This window comes from Orycteropus afer, unplaced genomic scaffold (genome assembly GCF_000298275.1).
Source record: "Orycteropus afer afer isolate SDZICR_OR568_19922 unplaced genomic scaffold, OryAfe1.0 scaffold00123, whole genome shotgun sequence".
Classification (NCBI taxonomy): domain Eukaryota; kingdom Metazoa; phylum Chordata; class Mammalia; order Tubulidentata; family Orycteropodidae; genus Orycteropus; species Orycteropus afer.
Genome location: NW_006921710.1, coordinates 4,083,050 through 4,110,531, shown reverse-complemented (window position 1 = coordinate 4,110,531; position 27,482 = coordinate 4,083,050). Strand labels below are relative to the sequence as shown.

The 27,482-nt window shown below is 51.8% G+C and overlaps 1 protein-coding gene across 1 annotated transcript in view; it reads left to right on the top strand.

The window, feature by feature from the left end:
- The window catches only part of USP20 (ubiquitin specific peptidase 20), a 32,261-nt gene extending 11,712 nt beyond the window's left edge, over positions 1-20,549 (top strand). The window contains exons 4-23 of the mRNA XM_007944229.2: positions 1,240-1,371; positions 2,617-2,713; positions 4,057-4,126; positions 5,177-5,290; positions 6,466-6,544; positions 9,018-9,462; positions 9,907-10,029; positions 10,380-10,495; positions 10,769-10,941; positions 11,601-11,695; positions 12,446-12,479; positions 12,685-12,730; positions 13,856-14,036; positions 14,122-14,248; positions 14,665-14,834; positions 14,951-15,032; positions 16,912-17,020; positions 18,005-18,107; positions 19,667-19,738; positions 20,389-20,549. Coding sequence (XP_007942420.1) covers positions 1,240-1,371; positions 2,617-2,713; positions 4,057-4,126; positions 5,177-5,290; positions 6,466-6,544; positions 9,018-9,462; positions 9,907-10,029; positions 10,380-10,495; positions 10,769-10,941; positions 11,601-11,695; positions 12,446-12,479; positions 12,685-12,730; positions 13,856-14,036; positions 14,122-14,248; positions 14,665-14,834; positions 14,951-15,032; positions 16,912-17,020; positions 18,005-18,107; positions 19,667-19,738; positions 20,389-20,549 — 2,529 coding nt within the window. The remainder of the gene's footprint in view (positions 1-1,239; positions 1,372-2,616; positions 2,714-4,056; positions 4,127-5,176; positions 5,291-6,465; positions 6,545-9,017; positions 9,463-9,906; positions 10,030-10,379; positions 10,496-10,768; positions 10,942-11,600; positions 11,696-12,445; positions 12,480-12,684; positions 12,731-13,855; positions 14,037-14,121; positions 14,249-14,664; positions 14,835-14,950; positions 15,033-16,911; positions 17,021-18,004; positions 18,108-19,666; positions 19,739-20,388) is intronic.
- Positions 20,550-27,482: the final 6,933 nt, after the last annotated feature.

Genomic DNA, 27,482 nt, shown 5'->3' with positions numbered 1-27,482 from the left:
CTGGAGTTTGTTTTTGTGTGTGGTGTGAGGTACAAATCTTGTTTCATTTTTCTGCAAATGGATCTCCAGTTTTGCCAGCACCATTTATTAACTGCATCTTTTTTTGAAAACAAATTTCCTAACTGAAAGATTCTGGGTGGGCCCTTAGTACTCCATACATAGGACTACTGGAAAGAAACAGCCTGTGTTTCTTTTGGGCAAATCCTAGTTCCCTTTTTAGCATACCCAATCAAGCATTGGCTGAGGTGGAGTTGCACACTCTTTGTTACCTATAATACACAGTGCTCATTTCTATCATACATGTAGCTCTGTTTTATAGCACTAGGTAGGAGAAACATTCGATACCCATAGTACATTCAAATAAACACATGACCTCCCCCACACACATAACCCTTTTTAAAACATATCCATTTCATCTTCTCTTCTCCACATCTTGACTATCTTCCCATTTATATGCAAATGGCCTTAGGCCTCTGACTGAGTGGAACCAGAAGACCCTGGCCCCTATCAATCTTGTTTAACCATTTAACCAGCCTGACATTTGCCCTAAGCCACTCCAGATGCAGCTTTTCTCCCTTCAGCATAACATTTCTTGTTTCCCTTCAACCATTACAGTTAACAATAACCAAAGTAACCATCTAAGAATCAAAAGTTTCACTTCCCACCCCCCCTTTGTTCTTTCTCTTACAAAGCGCCATGCTTCCACAGTCTGGAGCCATTGCAAGGAATTTCACTTCTGACAACAGTTGTAAAAATGGCTTGATAACAGCATCCTTGTCGAACTTTACAAGCTTGGGAGAAGAATCATTATCATCATTAGCATCAAGAGCCCAAGGCTGATTGCACCTTATTTCCGTAGTCCCACCGAATCATTTGGTGGGAGTTATAAGACAGTAGCTTATTAGGTGCTATCTTATCAGTTGAACTCAGAGCAATAAAGGCCATATAAAAGCAATGTCACACCACAGTCTTTGTGATGGGAAGATAGCAAATGTGGAGATTCCAGGCCTCAGTCCTGTCTTACTGAGAGGGCCCCAGTTGTGGGCTCAGGGCTCCTGTTCAGCCTGTGTATCCTGGACCTTATTTTGAATCTTATTGGTTGCCTCGAGTCATTTCTGACTCAGGACGACCCCATATGCAAAGTAGAACAGCTCCATAGGGTTTGCAAGGCTATGACCTTTCAGAAGCAGATTGCTAAGCCTGTTTTACAAGGTGCTTCTGGGTGGATCTTACTTTTAGGTTAAAAAGCACAACCTGACGGTGAACCTGACCACGTTTCGGGTATGGTGTTATGCCTGTGAGAAAGAGGTGTTCTTGGAGCGGCGGCTGGTGGCCCCCCAAGCAGGCCCATCACCCAAGTTCTCGGAGCAGGTAAGGAGGATGCAGTGGAGTTAGTAGGTTGTTTGTGAGACTGCATCAAGTGTCTAAACTTCTCAGAGTGGCCAAGGGGCAGTGTGACTTATGCATCAGTGGAGAACAAGCCATAGTCTATTCCTGGGTCACCAGCATCCTTAGATGACTTTGAGGTGCTCATGTCAGCAAATGCTTGCTGAAATCAGCTGTGTACTAAGGCTTATGTGAGGTGACAAGGATGAAGATGACTAAGGGTAGGACCTCCCTTCAAAGAGCTCACAAGCTAGAGTGTTGTTGTTGTTGTTGTTATGTGCCATCGAGTCGGACCCGACTCATAGCGACCCCTCCTTGGGTTTCCGAGGCAGTATCACTACAGAAGTAGATCACCCAACCTTCCTTCCGAGGAGTAGCTGGTGGGTTTGAACCTCCAGCCTTCTGGTTAGCAGTCAAATGCCTTAGACGCTACGCTATCAGCGCTCCTATAGATAGCCAGTGGCAATCCCAAATCTAGAAATGTACCCTGAGAGAATAACAAGCCAACCAATAGTCACTGCAACCTGCTTCTCCCGGGGAAACACCTAGAAACCACCTTCGTGTTACTTTAACTAGATAACAGTCCCTCAGAGTGGTAGAATGGGTGCGGGGTACAGCCGTCACAGTTGGGGGTGCTTAGCAAGCTCACACATCTGAGAGCCTTAGCCCAGTGTCTGCCCTCGGGGAATGGTCGATAAGTCTTAGTTGTCAGAACTATGTACTAGAGTAGAAGCTCCAGGAGTCCAGGACTTTCCTCACCGCAGTATTTCCTCCACACTTGGAACAGGGACTGTCATGAGTAGGTGCTAAATAAAATGCTTATTGAACATATTTACAAACGTAGGAGATGTTTATGATTATGCTTACAAAAGCTGTAAAGTAATATATACAATATCCCATTTTTGTTACGTATTTGTAGTAATATGCATGTAATATGCAATTAAATATACCTTAACAGCAATCTACATGTATACATATAAATTGTTAATTGTTAAAAGTGGTTCCTAAGAAAATTGGATTGCATGCTGTTTTTGTGTTTTCTTTATGTCTCTGTTTTTTTCCCCCACATTTATTATAAATAAACTGCAAATTAGCCATCAGTCTAATCGCAGAGTGGGCACATGGGGTTGGGATGCTGGGTTTCCTTCCCCTGGGAGGTATGTGGCCTCTGACCCCAACCAGTCTCCCTCTAACCCTCTTATTTTTTCTCACTCTGGGTCTTTAATGCAGGACTCTCCACCACCCTCTCACCCTCTTAAAGCTGTCCCTATTGCTGTGGCTGACGAAGGAGAGTCTGAGTCAGAAGACGATGATCTGAAACCTCGAGGTAATGGCCCCCAGAATAGAGGAAGCTGTTGGAGCCTTGGCTGGGGGGCTGGGAAGCTCTGGGGTCTTTGTCTCCACACACACTGTGTCTCATCATGGACCGGGCAGGATCACAACATGTGCAGGCATAGTGGCTCCCCCTTGAGTGCCACAAATACTAGTCTGCATCCTCAGCTGAGTCCTAGAGGCCTGGCAGTCCTAGTCCCCACTTCCAGCCATGTGCCCTTGGGCCAGCCAGTCCTCTGCACCTTGACCTCCTTGTCTGTGGAGAGTGGACAATGGGCCAGGCTAGGTTGAAGATTGAAAAGTCTGTATATTTAATGCACTTAGTTAACCATAGCTTTTTTTTTTTTTTCTAAATATTCATTGTGATTTGGGTGAAAGTTTATAGAGCAAATTCATTTTCCATTTAGCAGTTCATGCACGCTTTGTCTCATGATGTTGATTGCAGTCTCCCACAATGCAACAGCTCCCCTCCCACTTCCTCCCCATAGTTACCTCTTCCCTGTGTCTTTCCCTCACATGCACTCTTGCCCCCCACCCCCAGCAGTCTCCCTGTGCATACACTGCCCTTTTGTTCTCCCATGATTGATCTCTTCAAGGAGTGTATCTGAAAGCCAAAAAATCAAACTCGCTGCTGTCGAGTCAGATCCAACTCATAGTGACCCCTCCTTGGGTTTCCAAGACGGTATCTCTATGGAAGTAGATTGCCCAGTCTTCCTTCTGAGGAGCTGCTGGTGGGTTTGAACCTCCAGCCTTCTGGTTAGCAGTCAAATGCCTTAGGCACTACACCACCAGAGCTCCCAAGGAGTGTATCTACCTGATGTAAATGTTCAGTCCATATGCAGGTCTTTTATTTGGCTGGAAGCCACAGGAATGAGTTCAATTCCAGACCTGAAAGGCAGCTAGGAACCGTAAGTCTCAGTGGTTTCACCAGGTTCTATCAGACCAGCAAACCTGGTCTTTTTTTTTTTTCCTTGTAATTTTTAGTTTTGTTCCACATTGTTCTTCCACTCTATCCAGGATCTCCTACACAGATCCCCCTCTGAGTGGTTGACGTTGGTAGCCAGGCATCATCTAGTTCTTCTGGTCTCATAGTCATGTTGGCTGAGGATCACATGGTGTACCAGTCCCTTGGACTAATTGTAGTTAAACCATAGCTTTATGGATAAGAATCCCATTAACTTATTGGGAAGCATTTGGGAGTGTAACACCAGCTACTCCTGTCCTGCTCTGGTTGGGTCCTGGGGGTTGTGAGCTCACAGCCCCTCTCTGAGTGTGAAGTTGGAAGTTTCCGTGCCAGGACAGAACCCTGGTCCCCTGGGGATGGGTGTTGTTTCCTAGGTCTCACAGGCATGAAGAACCTCGGGAACTCCTGCTACATGAATGCTGCCCTGCAGGCCCTATCCAACTGGTAGGTCAGCACCTCACAGAGAAAGGGTGGGACTGGGAGCTGTCCCTGGCAGAGCCCTGGAAACAGCAGCAGTGGGCCCTGGACGGGGTTGAGCATGCTGCCTGTGGTGGTGTGTAGATGGATACTTTCCAAAATCCATAAAAACACACATGTCTTTTGACCCAGCAGTCCTTCCTAGTGTAATTTATCCTAAGAGAATAATCAGAGCTATTGAGAGAGTAGTATGTACATGGATGCTTGCCACTTTGTTGTTTATTAGAAACAGAGGATTGTTGAGTTCATTGTAGCCCGGCCTTACAGTGGAACAAAACTACAAGTCACTAAAAATGATGCATTAAAAAAATAATGCAGGGAAATATTTATTGAAATGGAAAGGGGTTCACAATATGGTAAGTGGAAAAAAATAGGAGGCTGTGAAGTTTTGTGTGGTGGGCTCCCATTGTTTTGAGAAAATACTAATTTTCATCTAGGATAGGCTATCAATTCCATGAGGCTGGGTGGTCTGCTATGGCTGGTGCAGGGCCTCCCACGTAGGAGGGCTTCAGTATATGTATGAAGGAAGGAAGGAACAGATATGCTTGCACAGAGAGGTCTGGAAGGATATGCCCCAATAGGTTTAGAGTGGCTCTCCTTAGGTAGGATTATGGCTGATTATTATTTTTTACTTACCTGTACTTTCTATTTTTTCTACATTAAGCATATGTTTCTTGTGTAATAAGGTAGTTTTTAAAAAAATGGGGGAGTAAGGAGCAAAGAAGTCTCCTTCAGGTCCAGGAAGGTTTCCAAGGAGTGAGCTGGCAGGAAGAGCAGGAGCTGGCTCCTTTCTCACTGGTACAGCAGCCGCTTCCTGGCCCCAAAGCTTCCTTCCTCCAGTGCGGAGCTCACGTCTGACTTTACAGAGGAGAGGATGGGGTCCTTTCAGCCTTCCATTGGCATTCTTGAGTCTGGGTGCCAGTGTGTGTCCCCCCATGAACACTTGGGACTTTTGCTTCTCTGCCTAGCTCTTTCTGAACGACACTATTTCTGACCTTACTCTCTGTCCGTCCCCAGCCCTCCACTGACCCAGTTTTTCTTGGAGTGTGGAGGCCTGGTCCGCACAGACAAGAAGCCAGCCCTGTGCAAAAGTTACCAGAAGCTGGTCTCTGAGGTCTGGCACAAGAAACGGTGAGTGAGTCCCTGACCTTGGGCAGAGGTGTGAGGATGGGGATTTTTATCAGCCCTTCTGCTTACTGAGCACTTCCTGGGGACTTGGTCCCGAGCCAAGCACTTGACAGACTTTACCCTTTGTAACACTTACAACAACCTGTGAGGTCTAGGTTGTACCCAACCCTGTTTTACAAACGGGAAACTGAGATTCAGAGAGATTTAGATGTCTTGCTCAAGGTCACACAGGTTGTGAAAATGGAGGTAGAATTTGAACTGGGTGTAGATCCTGTCCACCCATCCTTGGGTTTCCTAGGCGGTATCATGAGGAAGTAGATTGCCCAACCTTCCTTCCGAGGAGTGGCTGGTGGGTTTGAACCGTCAGCCTTCTGGTGAGCAGTCAAGTGCCTTAGTCACTACACTATCAGAGCTAGTAGGCATGTTATAGCCAGTCCCAACTGTTAGCTATCACTGTGACACATGAAAGATACTCAGAAGTTGAGGATGGCACTGACCATGCAGAGACTTCTAGCTTAGTATGAAATGAATGGAAAGATCAGGAGCTTGGATTAGATCTGTTCCTCTGGGAAAATTCAAAGTTAGGAATAATTTATATGAACACATAGAAATATATTAAGTATAAAAGCAGGTTGGAAAACAGTATGATATAATATAATTCCAATATTATAAGAAACAAGGTTCATTTAAGCAAACACTGGTATATGCTTTAGTGGATATCTGTCTGTATTTTTACAGAAAAATCTGCAAATCTTAATGGTAGTTACCTCTGGGTGATAGGATTAGTGGTGAGGTTTCTTTGTTGTGCTTTTCTGAAATTTTACAGTTTTCAGTAGTGGAAATATGTATTTTTTGAAATTAGAAAACCCACTGTAACTCTACTTTCAAAATAAAAACACAGTTTTTTATGGTGGGTTTGTTGTGAACTAGCTAGAAATTACGTCATCCTAGTCAAGAGCTTTATCTGCTTGAGGCGGCTATGACTTGGCCTTTTCCTTCTTGAATGTAAAGATGCAGGAGCCTGGTGGGGCTCCTGATAGGGTAAGCGCTTCCCAATTTCAGGTAACTGAAGGCTGGGAGTCTGATCCAGCCTTACCGGCTGCCTGCCTGCCTGTCTGTCACAGGATTGAGTGGTTTAGGGCAGGCCACCTGGACTAACGGGTTTGGTCTTCCAACAGCCCAAGCTACGTGGTTCCTACCAGCCTGTCTCATGGGATCAAGTTGGTCAACCCGATGTTCCGAGGTTATGCCCAGCAGGTAGGCCGTCTGAGCTGCCCAGAGGACACCCAGGGCCATTAACTATACCAGGTCTGGCTTTGAAGCCAAAAGTAGAGTGGAAAATAGCAACAAACAGCTAAACTTTGCTGGGTGTATCTTAAAGACAACGCTCTCACGGCCTGGGCACTTTATGTGCATGAGGACATTGGAGGCCCCTTCCCCACTAACAACCTGCTGAGGCAGGTACTCCTGGTATTTACAGATGGGGAAACTGAGGCTTGGGGGGCTAAGTCACTTGCCTAGTCACATAGCTGATAAATGGCAGAAGGCAGTCTAACTCCAAAGTCTGTGTCCCTCAGCACTGCACTCAAAATGGCACACAGCATTCTTGCTCTTCAAACCACAGGTGGAATTTATTTCACTTTTATTATTTTTTCTAATGTAAAGAACCCCTTTGAAAACAATCATATCTTTCTGTTTTGTAAAATCATGGAACCAAGATGAAGCAGAATGCATCTCGGTCTCTGCCTTTGCCCTGAGCTGAGCTGCTAGTTCACGTGGTCCAAGTCCTGCCCCTGACTGTGTGTACAGGGTGGGGCTGGGCCTGCTTGGTTACCTTTTCTGTTGACTGAGTGTGGGGCTGGGGGTAGAGCAGTGGTGGTTTGAGGGATGCCTGTTGCTCTTTCCGTCGGTCCCCGTCCTCCTGCTCCCCGTCCATTCCCTGATGTTTCCCTGCCCACACCCTCAGCTGGGCCTGTCCAGGCACCTGCCCTAGAAGCCCACTGCTGCCTGAACACTGCCCTTGCTGGGAAGTAATAACACCCGGAGTGACTGCGATTCCACCAGCTGCCATTTATTGAGCAGTCACTTTATGTGCCACATGATGAGTGCAGCCCTGTTTAGTTCTCCCAAAGCTCTCATGAAGCGGGCACTGAGTCAAGAGTGAGGCTCAGAGAGGTTCTGCTGCTTGTCCATGTCACACCCACAGCACACAGAAGCAGGCATGGGACTCAAAATCTCGCCCCAAATCACCACCTTCACTCTGTGTGCAGGGTCCCCTGCTGGCTCTTGGTCTCTTGGTGAGGACACTGAGTGGGGATGCTTGGCTGCTGTGTGACATCCATTTGGACTCCAGGACAAGCATCCCTTTCTCCTGGTTCTTGGATGCAGTGCAGGGAACATGTCTTGAGTCTGCAATGTAGACCTGTTCTGTATAGACTGAGATTTTGGCAATGGACACATAGTACTTTTGCTGGAAAGAGAACTAGATGGTGTACCGAAGACCTCTGTCTTAGAAGAAGCTTTCAGTGTACCTGACACAGGTCTGTCTCCTCCTCCCCCGCCTCCCTAACTCAAGATAAGCAAGTGGTTAATTTCTCTGCTCTTGGTGTCTGACACTGCCTAAGGAAATCCATCCAGACTGTTCCCTTCACTCTGCTCCCACTAAGAGAACAAGGCCCTTCCAGATTTGTGGGTGCTTAGCTGAATCTGCCCGCTGCAGAACCCTGGCTTCATGTGGGTCAGGAGTTGGACTGGTGGCTGCTTCTGACATAAGGCTCAAAGAGTCTGAGGGTCATAGCAGGACTTTGAACCCAGGTCCTCCTCCAGGGGCCCAGCCACCACCACCAAGTGCTATTAGCTGCCAGTGGGTGGCTGCAATCATCACCCTGTAAGCCTTCAAAGCACCTCCCGTATTGTGTGCACAGCTCTGGGCTGGGCTTAGTGGGCAGGCTGACTAGAGGCCTTGCTGGGCTGGAGACACGGTCATAGAGGAATCAGGATAAAGTTGGCATGGCTGTGACTTGAGCACCCAGCCAACCTGTGGGTGGCATTGTGATCAGTCTTACATAGGTGTGCAGGAAGCTGGGCTTCTAACACCCCCCCATCCCAGCCTCTGTGCACTTCAGTCTTATGATGGCAAGGGAAGGTAAGGCACACACAGGTCACAGACAAGCAAGAAGGCTTGGGTGCTGGCAGAGGAGAGAGAGCAGGGAAAGCCAGAGAAGGGCTGATGATGTGGGTGGCCTGGCCCTGCTAGTGTGGAACTCAGCTATGCCTTCCCTGTGCACAGCCCCTCTGTGTCACCCTCTCATTCTCCAGGATGCTCCCTGATCATCCCCACTGGCCTGGCCTATAGAGAAAAGTTCATTTTAGTGGCTGAATGTTGTACATCCTCTCTTGCCTTCCACACCGAATTTGAAGCAGAGTTGCTGGTGGTTAAGAACATGAGCTGTGGAGTCTGATGGATCTTGGTTCAGCTTTCAGCTCTGCCATACTATAGCTGGGTGGCCTGGGAGAAGTCCCTTAACCTCTCTGAGCTTCAGACTCCTCCTTAGTAAAATGGAGTTTAGGACAGGACCGCCTGGTGAGTCTCCTGTGAGGAGTTGATTAGATCATCTGCACAGGGCACCCACAAGGCAGTCACTAGATGGAAGAGGCTGGCGTCCTTGTCAGCAGAGGCAGCAGGGTGCTTGTGGCCAGTTCATCCTGTTGATGCAGCCCATGGTTCCAGGACACCCAGGAGTTCCTGCGCTGCCTGATGGACCAGCTGCATGAGGAGTTAAAGGAGCCAGAGGTGGCAGCAGCAGCAGTGACAGAGGCTCGGGACTCTGACTCAAGTGACACAGAAGAGAAGAGAGAGGGTGACCGGAGCCCGTCAGAGGACGAGTTTCTGTCCTGCGACTCAAGCAGTGACCGGGGTGAGGGTGACGGGCAGGGTCGTGGGGGGGGTGGCTCACAGGCCGAAACAGAGCTGCTGATTCCGGACGAGGCGGGCCGTGCCATCTCCGAAAAGGAGCGGATGAAGGACCGCAAGTTCTCCTGGGGCCAGCAGCGTACAAACTCTGAGCAAGTGGACGAGGATGCTGATGTGGACACTGCCATGGCCACCCTGGAAGACCAGCCCACGGAGACTCTGCCATCGCTGCCGCGTTCCACCAGCCCCTGCCGGACACCAGGTATCAGACAACCAGGGGCCACCCGGGGCTGCTGGGAGGAAGCATGGCAGCTGAGCTGGGAGCCCCATTTGTCTGGCAACTACTGTGTGTCAGGCACCTCCGCACAGTAGCCCATCAGTCTTCCCAACCACCGTGGAAGGTAGAGTCTACCGCTAGACCCAACTTCCAGGAGAGAAATCAGTGTCAGAGATCTCACTTAGCAATAACACTGAAGCCAGAGTCAGAGCCCTGCCTGGAGCCCTGAGCCCCCAGTTGGGAAAGTGAAGTGTGTGAACAGTTCCTTTCCAGCATGTATAGGGCCTGGAGACACATAGGTTCAGGCCTTAGTCCCATTAAAAACTGCTGGTGGGTCCTTTTCCTGATCAGGCCTTGGGCTGGTATGGGGACCCTGGCCTGGCTGGCTTGGTTACCCTGGCCCCAGCATAGTCCCCTTTCTGTCCCCAGAGCCAGACAATGATGCCCATATACGCAGCTCCTCTTGCCCCTGCAGCCCCGTCCACAAGCTGTCTAGCACCCCTCCTCGTGCAAGTCCTGTGAGGATGGGGCCGTCATATGTGCTCAAGAAAGGTTCGGAGGAGTGGGGTGGAGGGGTAGACCAGCACGGTATCTGCATGTGAGTTCTGGGCTAGGAGTAGCAATAGTACCTGCAGCTGTCATGTTCAAACACTGGGTGCAGGGGCTAAGCTGTACGTACTTCTCACCCAGCATCTCTGAATGCTTGTAGCACCACAAGGGACATGTGTGTGGGATCTCCATTTTAGAGTTAATAACATCGAGGCATGAGAGGTGAATTGCAGCCCCAGTCACATGACTCATAAAGATTTGACCCTATGTCCTGGCAAAGGAAGCCCCAGTGCCCACCCCTTGTCCCAGACAGACAGGTGGAGGTTGGGCCTAGTGCCATGCTGTGCCCCCAGCCCAGGTTCTGACTACTGGCAGCCGGAGGCGGAAGGAGCAGCGCTACCGCAGTGTCATTTCGGACATCTTCGATGGCTCCATCCTCAGCCTCGTGCAGTGTCTCACCTGTGACCGGGTGAGTGTTTGGGGCTTGAGGAAGGCCTGCCAGGCTGCTGGCAGTCTCAGTGTTACTCACTCTGGTTGCAGGTGGTAGGAGAGGTTGTCCATCTAGCCCTCTCTACCTTTCTGCAGCAGGAGGACCTGGTTGGTAGGCTCCCTGAATCTCAGAGTCAGGCCCTCTCCCCCACACTGCCATCTAGTGGCTGGAATTTGTGGTGTGGGTACTGTTCAGGTAGGGCTGGGCAGGACCCTGGAAGGTGGAGACCCAGGCTGACCTTCTACCCCACAGGTGTCCACCACAGTGGAGACATTTCAGGACCTTTCACTGCCCATTCCTGGCAAGGAGGACCTGGCCAAGCTCCACTCGGCCATCTACCAGAATGTGCCAGCCAAGCCAGGCACCTGTGGGGACAGCTATGCTGCCCAGGGTTGGCTTGCCTTCATCGTGGAGTATATCCGACGGTACATCCACCTTCCTGCCTGCTGGGCAAACAAGACGAGCCCTGGCCTGGCCTTCCTGGCACTCACAGTCGAGGCAGGAGACAGACTTTCAGCAATGGACAAGCATTTGCAGGGACCGGGGAGATTCTGGAAGGGATCTCGAGGGTGAAGGATGCATTGAGTTGGGGGGGGGGGCGGCAGGGAGGAGGGAGTGTAGTTCCTTGGCCACATGGGAGCTGTGTGGATTGGAGTTGGGGGATGGGTAATCATGGGGAGGGTGACCGAGAGGCAGCTAGAAGGAGGGCAGCAGCTGGAGTGCACGGGCAGCTTTACTGAGCCCTCACTGTGTGGAGTGAAGGGGCCGTACCTGCACGACATTAGGGGCCCATACAACGGCCCATGGGAAAAGCCACCGAGATCACTGGCCTCACAGATGAGGACAGCAAGTGAGGAGTAAGGTGACGTCATTTGCCTGAGGACATGGAGCTGGCGGCTGGTCGAACCAGAGCTTGAATCCAGGTGTCTGGCTCCACACTTGGGCCCCTTCCACCTACTCTGCCACACTGCTGCTCTGGTTATCAGGGTTCTGCTGGGGCTCGGGCCTGGAGCAAACCCAAGTCATCCCAGTCTTCTTGCCCAGGACCTGGCAGCACCCCTGCCATCCCTTTCTGTCTCCATAGGATTGTGGTATCCTGTACCCCCAGCTGGTTTTGGGGGCCTGTCGTGACCCTGGAGGATTGCCTTGCAGCCTTTTTCGCTGCAGATGAGCTGAAGGGTGAGTGTCTAGACTGCCTGGGCTGGGGCCTAGTGCCATGCTGTGCTGGGAACCCTGAAGGTCTTCAGGGGCTTTGGATTCTCATGCAGACACCTAGTCCACTCTTGGAGAAATGTGCAGTGTGAGGTTTGTAATACATACGGCCGGATTTGCTTCAAAAGTGGGACAAGTTAGTGCCACCCCACCACTTGGCGTCTTGCCTGAGGCTGTATGTTCCCCTGCCCCTCACACTGCCTTGCAACTCTAGGGTAGTAACCAGGTTTTAAGTTTTGCCAGTTTGCCTGGCAAAAATGATACCTTGACTTAATTTTTCATTTCTTTGATTATGAATGAGGTTTAACATTTTTTTGTAAGTGTACTGGCTTTTCGTATTATTTAAAAATTCCTGTCTTTTTCCTATTTTTCTTTTGGGTGTTTGATACCTTGTTAACCTTTGGGAAAATTCTTTATACATTAATGATTTTAACACATATTCTGTCTTTAATGTTGCATTTCCCACCCATTTTGACTTTTACTTTTATCGATGGTGAGGTTCATACAAGAGTTTAAGTGTTTCTGGGATCCAATGTGTCCATTTTTTTCTGGTTATGGATTCTGCCTTTGGCATGTAGCCAGGATCTTCCCCTCACTTTGGTTCATCTCTGGTTTTATTTCTTAGGCACATGTCATTATATTCACATCATCTGATCTCAGCTTCTGCTCCCTGTTCCCTACTCTTGCTAACCCAGTCCCTTTATTTTACTGCCCCAGGTGACAACATGTACAGCTGTGAGCGGTGTAAAAAGTGAGTGTGTGCCATTCCTGACCTCTGTGGTCTGTCTGTGCTCCACAGATTTCCCCCTGGCTTCCCCAGTGTCTCTCCTACTTGGAGAGCTCAATCCTGGCCTCACAGAAGTGACTGGCTTGGGGGGCGCTATGTGCGTCCTCTGTTCCTCCCACACCGAGACCGGTGGCTCACTCAGCCTCTCTGCTTGTCCTCTCCTCCCCAGGTTGCGGAATGGAGTGAAGTACTGTAAGGTGCTCCGACTACCCGAGGTGAGTGGGGCAGCCCTCCTCCACTTCTCTGCCTCTCTAGGCTTCTCCAGACTCATATCCTGCAGCACAGCACAGCTGGCGGGACTGTGTGAAGGCCAAGCCCCCTTCACCTTCAGGAGCCGCCAGTTTCTAAGCCAGAGAGGTCCGTGGAGACGCTCTACATTTGGCTGGGGGTTCTCATGGGAAGGAGAGGGCACGTAGTCCCCTTGGTAGCTTGGAGTCCTCTCTTTTTGTGGCCTCGGCTCATTTGTTATACGGTATGTTTCTGAGGGCCCACAGTGAGGCAGGCGTGGGGTCACTGGGGGTACCACGACAAATAAGACAGATATGGCCCCTGTCAGAAGCAGAATGGGGGATGTAGGGGCAGACTCATCCCAGTCAGAGCTCCTAGGGATCCTGTCTAAGGGAGTAACATGTAATGAGACCTGAAGGTGGTTTTGAACTTGTGGAGGAAGAATGGAACAAACAGGAATGAGCTTGCTTGAACCAGTGAAGGCCACTGTGGATGGCCCAAAGCAAAGAATGGCCCAGGATGGGGGTTAGGTATTCATGATGTTGCTAACTAAGCAGGTTTGGACAATCTTTGTGAAGAAGGATTTGAGAAGAGGCAACAATAAAACTAGTTGTCAGAGTTCTTTTGATCGCTAGTGACAGAGGAAGGGTCAGTGTCCTGAGGCGAGTAGCCCAGCCCTTCTCAGGGACAACCTATCTAGGCAGCAGATCCCACGTGGGTGTTGCTCAACCCCAACATCAGGCCTGGCCACCTGACACTGACCGTGTGGCTGAAGTGAGCCTAGGCCAGCTCCCGTGTGCCTAAGAAATGAAACCAGAGACGAACCAAAGTGAGGGGAAGGTCCTGGCTACATGCCATGTTCAGATGGAGCAAGTAGGCTGCACCCTGTCAGGTTGCCTGTGCACCTGTGGAAATCTCAGCTGTGAGGTTTCTTATCATTTTCTGCTCTGATGACCTGAGGCCCTGAGTGGTTTAGGGCATGGGTTAACAGTGAGCTCATGGGTGCCTCGGAGCTGCAGGTCTCAGAGTACTTCTTTGGGGCCCACCAGGGTGCTGAGGTCCCAGGGCCCTAGCCAACTCTGGGATGACCAGCTCCCTCCCCTGCCCCTCAGATCCTGTGCATTCACCTGAAGCGCTTTCGGCATGAGGTGATGTACTCGTTCAAAATCAACAGCCATGTCTCCTTCCCCCTGGAGGGACTCGACCTGCGCCCCTTCCTAGCCAAGGAGTGCATGTCCCAGATCACCACTTATGACCTCCTCTCAGTCATCTGCCATCACGGCACAGCAGGCAGTAAGTCTGGCTGCCCACCTGCTTCTGGCACCCCCTCCCCCAGTCTCCTAGGATCCCTGTAACCTGCTTGCCTCTCCCGCTGCAGGTGGGCACTATATTGCCTACTGTCAAAACGTTATCAATGGGCAGTGGTATGAGTTCGATGACCAGTATGTCACTGAGGTCCATGAAACGGTGGTGCAGAACACCGAAGCCTACGTCCTTTTCTACAGGTAGGGGGTGCTGGGCCCTCACACCTGCAACCCATGGGGCCTGGATGTCCTGCCACTGCTGCACAAGACTGTACTATGAGGGTGTGGTAGAAGAGAGCCTGGGAGGGTGTGAAACTAGGGGGCAGGGAAGAAGAATTGGGGTTTTTAAGAGAGCCCTCTGTCTGCCATGGGGAAAGTGGAAAAGCCTGGTGGTGAGAAGCCAAGTTTGGGACCTCTGCGGTGGAGAGATGATGGCAGCCAGACTACAGCCTGGGCAGCAGAGCTAGGAGATGTGGGCAGACCAGGTGGACCAGACAGGGCTGAGGGGGCTGTGGACCAAGGGCATGGCTATGTCCCCATTCATATGCCCCACCTTGGGCAGCAGGCCCAGGCCCAGCTGCAGTTCCCCATTCCTCCCTCCCTGAACTCTGTTCCAGGAAGAGCAGTGAGGAGGCTGTGCGGGAGCGGCAGCAGGTGGTGTCCCTGGCCGCCATGCGGGAGCCCAGCCTGCTGCGATTCTATGTGTCCCGTGAATGGCTCAACAAGTTCAACACTTTCGCTGAGCCGGGGCCCATCACCAACCATACCTTCCTCTGTTCACATGGAGGTGAGGGCGCCCAGGCAGCAGGCCCTGCTGGGGCTCCTCTGCACTGGGGTCCCAGGCGGGTGGGCTGAGGGGTTGCCTCAAGCTCCAGTTCTCTCTCCCGGTTGTCTTCTCCACAGGCATCCCACCCAACAAATACCACTACATCGACGACCTGGTGGTGATCCTGCCCCAGAATGTCTGGGAGCACCTCTACAACAGGTAAGGAGCCTCTTCTGGAGAGACTGGCCAGGTTCTGCTCTGGCCGGGGACTCAGCTGGGCAGCAAAGGAGACCAGGCAAGGACTGACCCCATGAACCCTTAAGCTGTCCTCACTCAGGCAACCGAACAGCTAGAAGCTGGCCCTGCCCCGAGGGCATTTCCCTCTAGCTTTCCAGGAGCACACACAGTGTGCACTGAAAACACAGCATTAGTACCAGTCCAGTCACATGGGACAGGAAACTGGCTTAGGTAGAAGCAAGCATATGAACTTGTCTTGCTGAAAATCTTTAGGGTGGGGCTGCAGGGCAGGGTGCTGGGGCCTGTGGGCTGGCCTCTTCCTCCCCTCTGGCCCTGCTGGTGTTGTCTGGGGGTTCGGGCTGCTGCTCTGCCTGTAAACTTCAGGTTCAGATCTGTTCAGGCTGAGAGGGCGTGGCTTTCCTGCTGCGAGCCAGTCAGGCCTGCCTCCCAGCAGCCCACTCTGGTCATGGCCCATTTCCAACCCTGTCTCTCTTCAGCCAGATGGGTGGGATATGTCACAGCTGAGGGTGTGGTCATACACGTGAGGAAAGAAGTTCCTGTGCCACCCGTGTCTCTTACTGTTACGGACTTAACTACATTTAGTTGCAGGTTTGGAGTAGACATTCTCCCTCCCATGTTGCCAATGGATGGGTCAGGACCTCACGGGGATGTACCTCCTAATCTTGTGGGGATCTCCTCAGGCTTGGGCCACATACTATCTGCAAAAATGGCAAGGAGGCCACATGTTCTGACCTCCTCTAATCCCACAAGAGGAAGACAGGATTACCAGCAATAACCCAAGGTCTATTCCTGCCAGGCCAGACATGCTGTCTCCCTCCAGCCCTTCCTCCAACCATTCCTTCCAAAGCACCCACCACCTCTCTCCTGGGTTCGATAATTCGCTGCAGTGGCCACACAGAACTCACAGATTATGGGGTTTATTAGGGAAGCACCACAGGCTACAACTCAAGTTCAGGAAAAATGCTCAGCCTCTCTCCCAGCCCACTGTCCCTCAGCCAACAGTCTCTCACAGTCTCTTTCCCAGCAGTGCTGGTCCCTCGGTGTCTCACTCAGCAATGCATGTCTCTTGTGTCTCTTTCCCAGCAGCACATGTCTCTTTCAGGGGCGCGTGTCTCTTTCGGCAGCACATCTTGCTCAACCAGCAGTCAGAGAGAGTTCTGCCTCTAGGAGGCCTCCTTTTGAGCCCGGCAGGGTGGTCAAACTAGCCAATCATAGCATCAGAACTCTAAGCACCTGAGATAGAGTGGGCACTTCCCAGAACATTGTTTTGTGCCACTCCCAACAGAAATACTCCAGGTGGACACCTTCAGCAATCAGGAGCTCCTCAGTTGCTCATAGCAAATCCCACCTTGGAGTTTACAAAGACTTATGGGTAGAAAAGCCACACTGAGTAATTTACTACACTGCACTATCCTACCAGTGGCAGCCTCCCTTTGACGTTGTCCTCAGGGGAGCTCTCAGCCACCAGAATGCTGCCCACTTCCCTGCCCAGCAGCCAGGAGAAGATGGGGAAGTGCAGTCCCTGGCCTTTGTCACTGAGCAGGTATTTGTGACACACCTGCTCTGTGGAAGGCGTTGTGTGGTACTGGGGACTTGCTGGTGAGCTGGCGCCAGTGCCAGCTCCTGAGGAGGACACGTGACAGGGCACTGCAGGGAGCTGATGGGCAAAGCAGTGTCCCAGAAAGCCTCCTGGGTCCCTCCCCTCCTCTGAGACCCTGAGTGGGAGCCAGAGTCACCTACCCCTTGGAGGGCAGGAATTGCTCTCCAGCAAGTTCCATGCCTTCTCCCTACAAGGGCCTGCCTCTCAGGGTTGTGTTTTTCTCCCTCCCACCGGGTGTAGGTTTGGGGGTGGCCCTGCCGTGAACCATCTGTACGTGTGCTCCACCTGCCAGGTGGAGATTGAGGCTCTGGCCAAGCGCAGGAGGATTGAGATCGACACCTTCATCAAGGTGCGTGTAGGTGGGGCTGAGGGGACCAGCTCCTCTTGCCTGTGCTCAAAACATGCTGGGCCCTGGGACCACAGGGGCTGTGCCATCAGCTGCCTATTTGGAAGAAGTGTCCTGTGAGAGACCAGAGTGGAGGCCTGGACAGAAGTTGAGAGGATTTTTACTGGCAGAACTTGTTGGCTCGAGAAAATTAAGGCCCATTACATGTTGGGCTATTAAGCAGTGGTAAAAAGAGTGGGGCAGGAATATACCAGAGCTTTTCGGCCTTGGCTTCACTGACACTTTGGGCTGGGTGATTCTTCATTGTGGGGACTCTCCCGGGTGTCAGAGGCTGCTTAGCAGCATCCCTGGCATCCTCACGTGATGCAAGTTACAACCAGAATTACCCCCAGACGTTGCCACATATCCCACAGGGCAGGCTCACTGTTGGTTGAAAGCTGCTTTGCTGTACCAACTGAGGTGCAGGGAGAGAGTGCAGTAATGAAAACAGCAAGTTGCAGAAGGTCCCCCAGCGTGACTCCACTTAGGAAGGGCACCCCTGTGTGAGGCCGAGGCAGCCAGGCCCCCTCCTTCCCTGCAGTGCTGCTGTGACGGGACTCAGGGATGTCAGTCCTTCAGCAGTGGAGAGGGTGGGTAAAGATGTCCAGGACTCCCATCCGTCATGGCCGTTTAAGAGTGGCACTGTCAGAAGAGTAAAGACATGAGCAGATAGACACATTCTGTGAAGTGAGGGGGCAAAAACAGTGTGTCCCGTGTGATCCAAATTGGGTTGGAAAAAAATTTCTGAAGAGATTCACCAAAATATGATGAATGACCAGCAGTCCCCTCTCGGTAGGAGGTAGGTGTTCATTTTCTTTGAACTTGTCTGGGAGTTTACCTTGAGTGTCTAGTATTTTTGTAAGCTTTGAGGGTGAGGATATAAAGGAAAAGCTGGGAGGTTTGGAAGCTGACCGTCCTCTCTGGTCCCCTTCTTCCCACTGTCCCCAGCTGAACAAGGCCTTCCAGGCTGAGGAGTCGCCCAGCGTCATATACTGTATCAGCATGCAGTGGTTCCGTGAGTGGGAGGCCTTTGTCAAGGGGAAGGACAACGGTGAGTAGAGCAGGGCCTGGCACTGTGCCTGGCACTTAACCTCTCCCCTTCCCCTCCCCCCACGAGGGACTCCAGGCTGCCCTGTCGGGGAGGGGAGCAGCCTTCCTGGGAGGAGGACTGCAGCGACGATGCTGTTGATAGATGCTGGGAGACCTGGGCCGTGGAGCGATCTGTCCCTGCTGCCTTGCAGGTCTCTGATGCTGCCCCTCCATGTGAGCACCTTCCCAGCTGAGCTGAGTGCACAAGTGCTCCTCCAGGCCCCAGAGGCGGGACTGCTGTCCCCAGCCCAGCTGCAGACCTCCTGCCGAGTGATTGCCCCAGTAGGAGGCCATTCTCTATCTGGCCTCTGCCCACTCTACACACTGCTAGGGAAGCCCCCAGGAAGCTGCTCTTCCTCACCTGCAAGGCCCTTTCCTTGAGGAGTTTATTGCCCCAAATAATAAACCATAGTTGACTGTCCAGACTGTTAGGAAGGACACTGTTGGTTCCTTTGATTTACGGAGGAGGAGACAGGCTCCTGCAGGAGGGAGGTTCTTGGGTCTCCTGTAGTCTCAGGGTTGGCAGAGCTGTCTGGTTTTGTGTTTGTCACCGACTGCATAAGCACCAGCTAGCACTAGGGAAAGAGGAGTGCCCACTGCTGCCCAGCCTCTGGTCCACGGTGCTGGGACAGCCAGCAGCCCCTGGGGGGGGTGGTCAGTGCAGTCAAGTGTGGCTGTGGTTAAGGATGTGGCCTGCGATTTGGGGCCTCTCTCAGTCCTGGTTTGCCTGGTGTCACCTCTGACCTGGGCAGGCTACCTAACCTGTGTCAGCCTCAGTTTCTGCCTCTGTGAGAGGTTCTCATCACAGGTGGCTGTTGAGGATGCAATGTGATGAAGCGTGCACAGAGCCAGCACAATGCCAGGCACATGGGAAGGGAGTCGGGGAGGGCAGAGATTAGGGTATTGGTGGCCTGGCACTGGTTCCTGCTGACAGTAGCTAGAGTCTGAGATTAGCACGTGAGTTCTAGAAATTCCCTCTAGCAGGGTCATGAGCTTCTGGCTCTGAGGCTTCTGGTAGTGGAGGACTTGGTATCCCAGGCACCTCACTGTGTTAAGGAGCTCTGGTGGCTTAGTGCCTAAGGCATTTGACTGCTAACCAGAAGGCTGGTGGTTCAAACCCACCAGCCACTCCTCAGAAGGAAGGGTTGTTGTTGTTATGTGCTGTCGAGTCGGACCGACTCATAGTTGCCCCAGATTAGATTGCGCTCCCAGAGCTCCCAGAAGGAAGGTTGGGCAATCTACTTCCGTAGTGATACCGCCTCGGAAACCAAGGTGGGGTCGCTATGAGTTGGATCCGACTCCATGGCAGTGCGTTTTTCACTATGTTAAATACTTCACACTGATTCCCTGGCTTGGGGCCCTTGGCCTCAGGGCAGCTTCTTTGGGACCTCAGGTATTAGAGGCACCCCTTGAGAATGGCTCTGTTAGCTGTGGAAGGCCGTAGCAGAGGCTGGAACTAGGGGTGTCTTCCCACTGCTGGAGGGGCCTGGTGGCGCTAATCCTGAGCCATGTCTGTTCCAGAGCCTCCCGGGCCCATTGACAACAGCAGGATCGTGCAGGTCAAGGGAAGTGGACACATCCAGCTGAAGCAGGGTGAGTCTTGCTGAGCCGGAACCCTGGCCTCCCGGGCTGAGCCGGCTTCCCCTCCGCCTCTCCTAGCTGCCAGGTTGCTGCCTTGTCTCGATTCTCCCTGGAGCCCCTGCAGCCTGTCTTAGAGGCCAGGTCCAGCCCAGGGTGCTGCGCAGATGGTCTGAGGTGCTTGGCCTCTGTGTGGGTCTTTAGCCCCACTCCCACCCCCACCCACCTCTGTCGCCTTCTGCTGGCTCCTCTGTCCTTTATGTTCACCCACCTCCTGGGAAACAAGGGCTGGCAGCCAGACATGTGTCCTGTGGGGTCCTTAGCAGAGTGGACTTTTCTCTGGAAAATCCTGAAATTTGTTTGACTACTTTGCATGGGAGCTCTGGTGGCGTAGTGCCTAAGGCATTTGACTGTTTACCAGAAGGCTGGCAGTTCAAACCCACCAGCCACTCCTCGGAAGGAAGATTGGGCAATCTACTTCCATAGAGATTACCGCCTTGGAAACCCAAGGAGGGGTCGCTATGAGTCAGAAACAACTCGGCGGCAGTGAGTTTTATTTTATTTTTTTAATTTTACTCTGCATGAGAAGCCGGTCGTGGCCCTGCCTCCCTTCTGAGGCCTGGCCCTCCTGGACCCCCACCGGGCATATCTCCCATGCACTGTAGGAGCTGACTATGGACAGATTTCCGAGGAGACCTGGAGCTACCTAAACACCCTGTATGGAGGCGGCCCCGAGATTGCCGTCAGACAGAGTGTGGCCCAGCTTCCGGACCCTGAGAGCTTACACGGGGAACAAAAAATTGAAGCTGAGACCCGGGCCGTGTGACTTGGTGGGCCAATCTGTGAGTTTCCCTGGCTAGGCCCTTCCAGGGGACTCTTGGGTCTCCTCATCCCTCTCCAGAGACCCTGTTGTGTCCCTCTGAGTGTTGGAAGAGCACGTACTTGAACACACCTTCCACGAGGCCACTCCGAAGAACCCCGTGTGGGCACCCACTCTGCTGAGTGAACCAAGTTCCCAGAGGCCCTTGCATTTGCCCCTCCTCCCTGCAGGGGGGGTGTTGATGCCCCAGAGGAGAGGCTGCTGCTTGGAATCCCAGATGTGTAAAGAGGCAGGAAGGTTGTTTTAGTTCACAGTGAGTAACGCTGCAACTAGGAAATATATTAATGTCAGGCTTGTTTAAATGACCAAGACTCTGTGACATTATTTTGGGTCTTTGTCCTTCCTGGCCATGAACAGCTGAGTTACTGTCACCATTGTGTCCTCTCTTGCTTACTTGGGCCCAGCTTTTGTCCCTAGAGCCCTGGGCCTACAGTTGCCTGGGCTCAAGGCCTGATGCTGCCCCATACCAGTCAGAGCTGTGGCCTTGGGACAGAAGCTCAGGGATTAGCTGCTGTTTCACAGGGACTTTCCACTGTGCACTTTGTAAGGCACCCAGAAGACTCACCAAGATAGACGGTGGAACTGGGGACATCCTGGCAGTGAGGTGCTCATGCCTGTCACCAGAGCAGGCTCCTCTTTGGTGGTCCCGCCGCATTTCCCCCACCCAGTCTCTGGGATGTGACCAGAAAGGTTCCTGAAGCCCTCAGCTCCTCTCAGAAAGACTCTGTACTTAACTCACGAAGGGACAGGAGGACAGGGTTGGATTTCTGACGGTAGGAGAGTTTCTGGAGTAGCTGGTCCCCCTCACCTGCCTGCTGAGTGTGCCCTGGGGACTGGCTGTGATTTGCCTCACAGCCCAGCACTTGGTCACTGTGGGATGTTTGCTGCACCCCTACCAGGGAGCAGGCTGATGAAACAGAAATACCTCACGTTGCTCTCATTTGCTGTTAAGGCAGCTTCCCTGGGGGCTGGCGCTAGAGAAGACTTTCCCCTTCTCCCCAACATTGTTGGGCTGTGCAGAGCCCTCGCCCCAAGTCGCTCGGCAGAAGCATCTCTCTTGGATGCTGAGCAAGCCACCGCTGGGTGCCGGGGCCCGAAGGAGCACACTGAGAATGCAGTGTCTTGTTTCTGGTGGCACTAAAGCTTTCCAGATGCAACAGCTGGGAGCGGTGCTCACCTTGTCAGGGTCAAAGCGAATGGTGCACGAGGAAGCGGTCCTGGGACCAAACCCTCAAACTCCTGTGGCCTTCATCTCCGCAGAAGCAGAAACCAGTGGGAATTCAGCAGGCAGTTCTAGCCAGGGCCCCTGACGCCTCTTGCAACATGTCGCCACTCACTTCTGTTCTGTCGTTTTACCTGGAGCCTGTTCCTTCCCTGCCAAGGCAGCATGTTGATCAAAGAACACGCCACTGTCGACCGTCCTTTGAAAGCTGCTGCTGCAGCAGCTGCGAGCCTCCTGCAGAGCCTCTATGGCTGCATGCGGCCCTGTCTGTGACGGAGCGTCCCGCTGTGCAGATTGTAACCTCGCCCCCCGTCCGTCGGAGTGGTCTGCTTTGTGTTCAGAAGGTCGTAATAAATACATACGCGTTCCCCATGCCCACTCTATCGTCTCTGTCTTATTGCTGTTAACTCGATTACTGGAGGGAAAATTGAAGCTTGCTACCTTGGGAGGGGCTGTGTTCCGCCCTTTAATGGAGCCATGGAAATTAACATTACAAATGACTGTCCCCAGAAACAGGCTTAAATACACAGAGCTTTCTGAAACCAGAGACCATCTGGATGCTGAAAGACTGAAAGAGCCAGGGGTGAGCCGAAGGGGAGGCTGGAGCCACTTGAAACAGCCAGCTGTGTGTTTCTTCCTTTCCTAGAAGCAGCCCAGCCCCAGAGTTGGGCCAGATGTGGTCAGTGGTTGAGGTCATCCTGCAGCCTGGGTCCCCATAGTAAACGGTGCCTGCAAGACCCGGCCATCACCGGTGGACTCAGGTGCTCTGGAGACCACTCAGAGTAGCTGCCGCACAGGGTTACCTTCCCCTCAGGCCTGGTGGAGGGCACAAGCTGGTGATCACCAAAACCCAGCGGCCCCGCTACCTGTACCATACTTTGCTTGGCTGAGGCGAGGGTCGTCCTCACTGCTGTTCAGTTCTGGATTCAGCACTGGAAACTTGCTGCCACGGAGCGATGCACATGTATTTGTAGTCACAACAGTGGGCTCCAGCAGACAAGATGAGGATGTCATGGACTGGGTGGCATTTCATCCTGCTGTGCGGAAGGTTGCAGCGAGTGGGCCAGTCCGACAGCAGCTAATAACACTGTTTGTAGCCTCTGATTTTTTGTTTGCTTTTACTTTTTGGTATATTTTGGGTATTCTGGGGAGTGAAGAGTTTGAGAATTTTATCACTTAAAAAAATGTTTACTGGTGAAATCCATCATACAAGAGTGTACAGAAACATGTTCAACATAAAGAACTATTGAACGGTGGCAGGGCCCCCACACCCTGGTGTGGAACATTTCCAGGCCCATAGAGAAACCCTTTGGACTCCCCAGTGCCATCTGCCACTCTAACGACTGCAGGGGCTGCTTCTGAGCCTACATTTCATTCAGCCCCCTCTTGCTTTACTGTTTCCCACGTGGGTATGTGTCTCTAAGCAATGATTTCCATTTTGCTAACATTTGAACGCTGTTTACGTAGAATCCCATGGTATTTATTTTGTGATTTTGCTCGTGTTTGACACAGAAAGGAAGAATTAAAAAAAAGGCCTCGAGGATCAATTGATGTTGGAGTTCTGGAGATGGAGCCTTGTTTATTGTGCTGCAGGAAGGAGAGATAGAATTGGGTACCCATTTACCTTCATACCATAAAATGTTTCCTTGAAAATGTTTCTCTTGAAATATCAGGCTTTTAAGGGGTGGTGGTTATGTTTGTGTGTCAACTTGGCCGGGCCTGGTTGAGTGGCTGGGCAGCTGGATGTAGTATTCCCCGTGATGAGACTGGTCATCAACTCCATGGTGGAATCTATTGTGAGCAGCTGAGTAGCTGCCCTTGGGTATGTGGTCTGCTTCCTGCATATGGGGAGTTTTGAGAATGGTCTCTAGCCTATGGCATACTTGGACCCTTCATGTAGCTGTGTCGTTGCTTAGCAGCCTGCTATGCTCTGCCAACCTGGGGACTGCCATGTGGATTGGTAACATTGGGACTGTGCCTTTTTACTTGTCAACCTTGGGGCTTCTCAGCCTCAGCAGCCAGCAGCTGTCTGAGTGAAGAAATGCCTCTAGCTCCAGTGGGCTGGGAGCAGGGGGCAAAGCTGGACCCCAAGGTTGAGGGACTTTCACCCAGCTCCTAGAGCCTGGCACTTGAACTTGGACTTAAAGCCTCCAAATTGTAAGAATAAACTCCTGTTTGTTAAGGCCATCTCATTTGTGGGATATTTTTTGTCAGAGTGGCACTAGGGAACCAGAACAAAGGGGCTGTTCAGACTTAGATGCTGGAATCTGAAGACAGAACATGGGTTTTGTTGGCCTCACACACTGAGCTGCAGACAGGAGATGCTCAGTGGCAGGCCACGACTGCCATCCCCGCGGTCAGCTCTGCTTGAGGCTGGGCCTGGGAATCGCTCCAGCAATACCCTTCTCTAGAGGAGCCCAAAGCCACTGCCCACTGGCTTGGGCCAGTTTGTGGGCCAACTGTTACCTGCATCCAAAGGCCTTTCCATCTGCCTGTGGTTTGCTCACAGATCTGTTATCAGAAAATACATTTGCAAGATGCAGCTACCCGGAGTGTTGAGTTCCCTACTTTTGTTCTACTTTAAATTCAGCACACACATTATCCTGAAAAGTCTTACACGACCTAATTTTGTGCCCCAAAAAGCCTTTGGGAAGGAAGTACATGGAGTCTGGAATCTTATGCCCCTCTCGCTATTTTTCCTACTTTGACTTTTCCTATAGCAAAGAGATACTGTTGGTGTGGCAAGGCGAGCTGCTGCTCAGAAGAAATCAATGCCTTTGGGAGGAGCTATGAAAGAGTTAACAAGCAAGCTGAGCAAATTATCTTCTGGAAAGCTGCCCCAGGGATGGAGTCTCGTCCTTCGTCCTTCGACTTGACACCAACAACCAGCCAAGATGAGTGGGCATTTGGAGGGCTGGGACTGGGGGCAGGGCACTTGACGGACTTGATTGGGGCTCAGCTTAGTTCAGCCAGGGATGTGCCCACTGTACGGACTCAGACACAGCAACCCATCCTAACTAGACGGCTGGGCACTGAGAGGATTCTCCCCCATTCCACGGGGAATACCGGGCCCAACGAGGAGAATTAATCCCTGTGGGTGTTTCCACCTGCAGCTTCTGGCCCCTTGGCACTGAGGACAAAGGCACAGGAAGGCCTTTCTCAATTTCTCCTGTACCTCTCGGTAGCCCAGAGATGTCCTAGCTGATTGGAGGTAATTCAAGTACATGCCACTCACCATACCATCAGGACAGAGACCGAAGTATTTCAGTGAGGCCCTAATGGCAGTCCGTGCCTGCGCCTGGGAGAAGCAGCTCCTGACACACACACAGTGGCTGCTTAGGACCATTGGCAGACTTCTGTACCTCACCCTGGATCTCCAAGGGGCTGGCACCACTGATGATGGCCTCCTCTTCCTGGGGAGGGACAGGAGAGACCAGCAGGAGAAGGGCCTCACTGCTCAGGACATTACCCTGCGCTGGTTCTGCCGTTTTCTACAGTCCGCCCCCTCGTTCCTTACTGGAGACTTGTACCATTCATCCTTTGCAGCAGGAATTCAAGTTTTGATTTCTAGGCTGTCCCATGGTGCTCACTATCCAAGAGATTACTTTACCTTTAAAAAAGGGGTGGGGCAGAACACACACACACACACACACACACCCCTGCCTGACAGCCCTGTCCACTTCCAATTCATTCCTTCTTGTTGTTGTTGTTTTGCCGTCGAGTCGGCCCCGACTCATAGCGACCCCTCCTTGGGTTTCCGAGGCAGTATCACTACGGAAGTAGGACTGCCCAACCTTCCTTCCGAGGAGTGGCTGGTGGGTTTGAACCGCCAGCCGTCTGGTTAGCAGGCAAGTGTCTTAGCCACTATGCTACCAGAGCTCCCCTAGTCATCCTCAAATTAGGGACCTTGCTTGTTCCATTTTCACCCACGCTCTGACTTTGGCTTCCACTAGGGGCCCCACTAGTGCTGTGTGGACAAGCTGGTGCAGGTCTGGGTGGGGCCTGCAGGGTGGGGAGGAAAGGGGGCGGGCACCCAAGAGCCCTGGGAGGCAGAGACAGGCTTGGTGATGCCCAGGGCGGGCAAAACTTCCAGACGGACCTGAGGAGCCTGACCTACTGGTCAGTAAGGTGCCTGCTACCCCACCAGCACCTTCTGGTGCAGGAGTTCCTACCAAAGGCAGCCCATACCTTCAGGAGGCTTCCCGAGTGCACCTGAAAACTGCATTATGTGGCGGCACGGCTCCTAGTTACCCACTCCACTGTTTCCAGCCCCATGGGGTAGAAGCGGAAGGTTCAGAAATGGGCCTGGATGGACAGGTGGAGGAGCAGTTCCCCAGAACACTGCTGCTGAGAAGGTACATGAAGATGTGACAAACTGGGCAACACTTTCAAACCTCAGTGAGCTCAGAGCTTGCAGTTACAAATGATGTCCTGTGTCAGAATAAAACAATCTCATGAGAATTTTGAAATAAGCTCATAGCTAACATTTGTGAATGGCAGCAGAGTTTATGAAGAGCTCCCCCAGCCTTCTCCTGCGATCACAGCAGTTTCCACAGGGTGATGATAATCTCACCCTGCCACTGAGAACATGGAGGCAAATCCAGTCCAGCTTCAACACTGGCAAGGTTCTCCAGGGCAGGAGGACCCAAGAGAGAGAAGTGGAAACATCCCATCTCTCACACACAGATAGTGACTACTCTCAAAGTAAGATAAAGCACAGAAATACAGTATCAATAGTCTCCCTCAGTTAATCTTTTGCTGACAACCTGTACAAGGAGGGCTCCAGTTAAGACAATAATAGGTTCACCTTGTTCCTTTGTAACACACAATCTCAAACTATAAAAACAGAAACCAAACCAGCTGTCCACCAACAGACCCTTACTCATGGTGACCCCATGCAGTGCAGAATAGAACTGCACTCTGTAGGGTTTCAAGGCAGCTCTCTAGACTTTTCTTCCAAGGCACCTTTGGGTGGGTCAACCTTTTGATTAGTAGTGGAGTGCGTAACCATTTGCACCAATTCATTGTTCAGAAGCTTTGGCTCACTAAATAGCTTTACTGAGGGTCCTTCCCAGGCACTCATGACAATAGAGCAGTTGGTGAATATATGGCTTTAAAAGCCAATCCCATCAATTTGTGGGAAGAAGCTAAGGTTACAGTGACGTCTGGCCATTATTTGATTTTCTCTTACTGATGACCTCACCTCCCACTTCTCAGCCAGTTAATTGGCAAGTGGCATTAGGGTTGTCCCACCCACACGTGGTATAGCTGGCAATGTTTCATTCCCTGAACAACCATTTTCCTACATTTTCTAAAGAACCTTAGGAAACAGATAGGTAGGGGCAAAAAACAATTGTATCTTCCCCTGAACGGCTGGCTGATGTTTTCAAAGCTAGATAATGAAACAGGGTCTCCTATTGTGGACATCCCATAGTTTCAAGCACAGCCTCACGCCCCTCCCTCAAATTGTCAGGCAACAACTCAGAGCTGCATGCAACTTCGTGCAAATTAGCGAGTCCAGCCAAGCTACCAAGAGGATAGTTCAAGCACTTGTGACACTAGACCGACCACCAATGAGACGTGTAAACAGGCTCGAATTTCATGTCTCCCACAAGGTCCCTAAAAACTAGATTAGCTGCCGTTGAAAATTCCTAGGC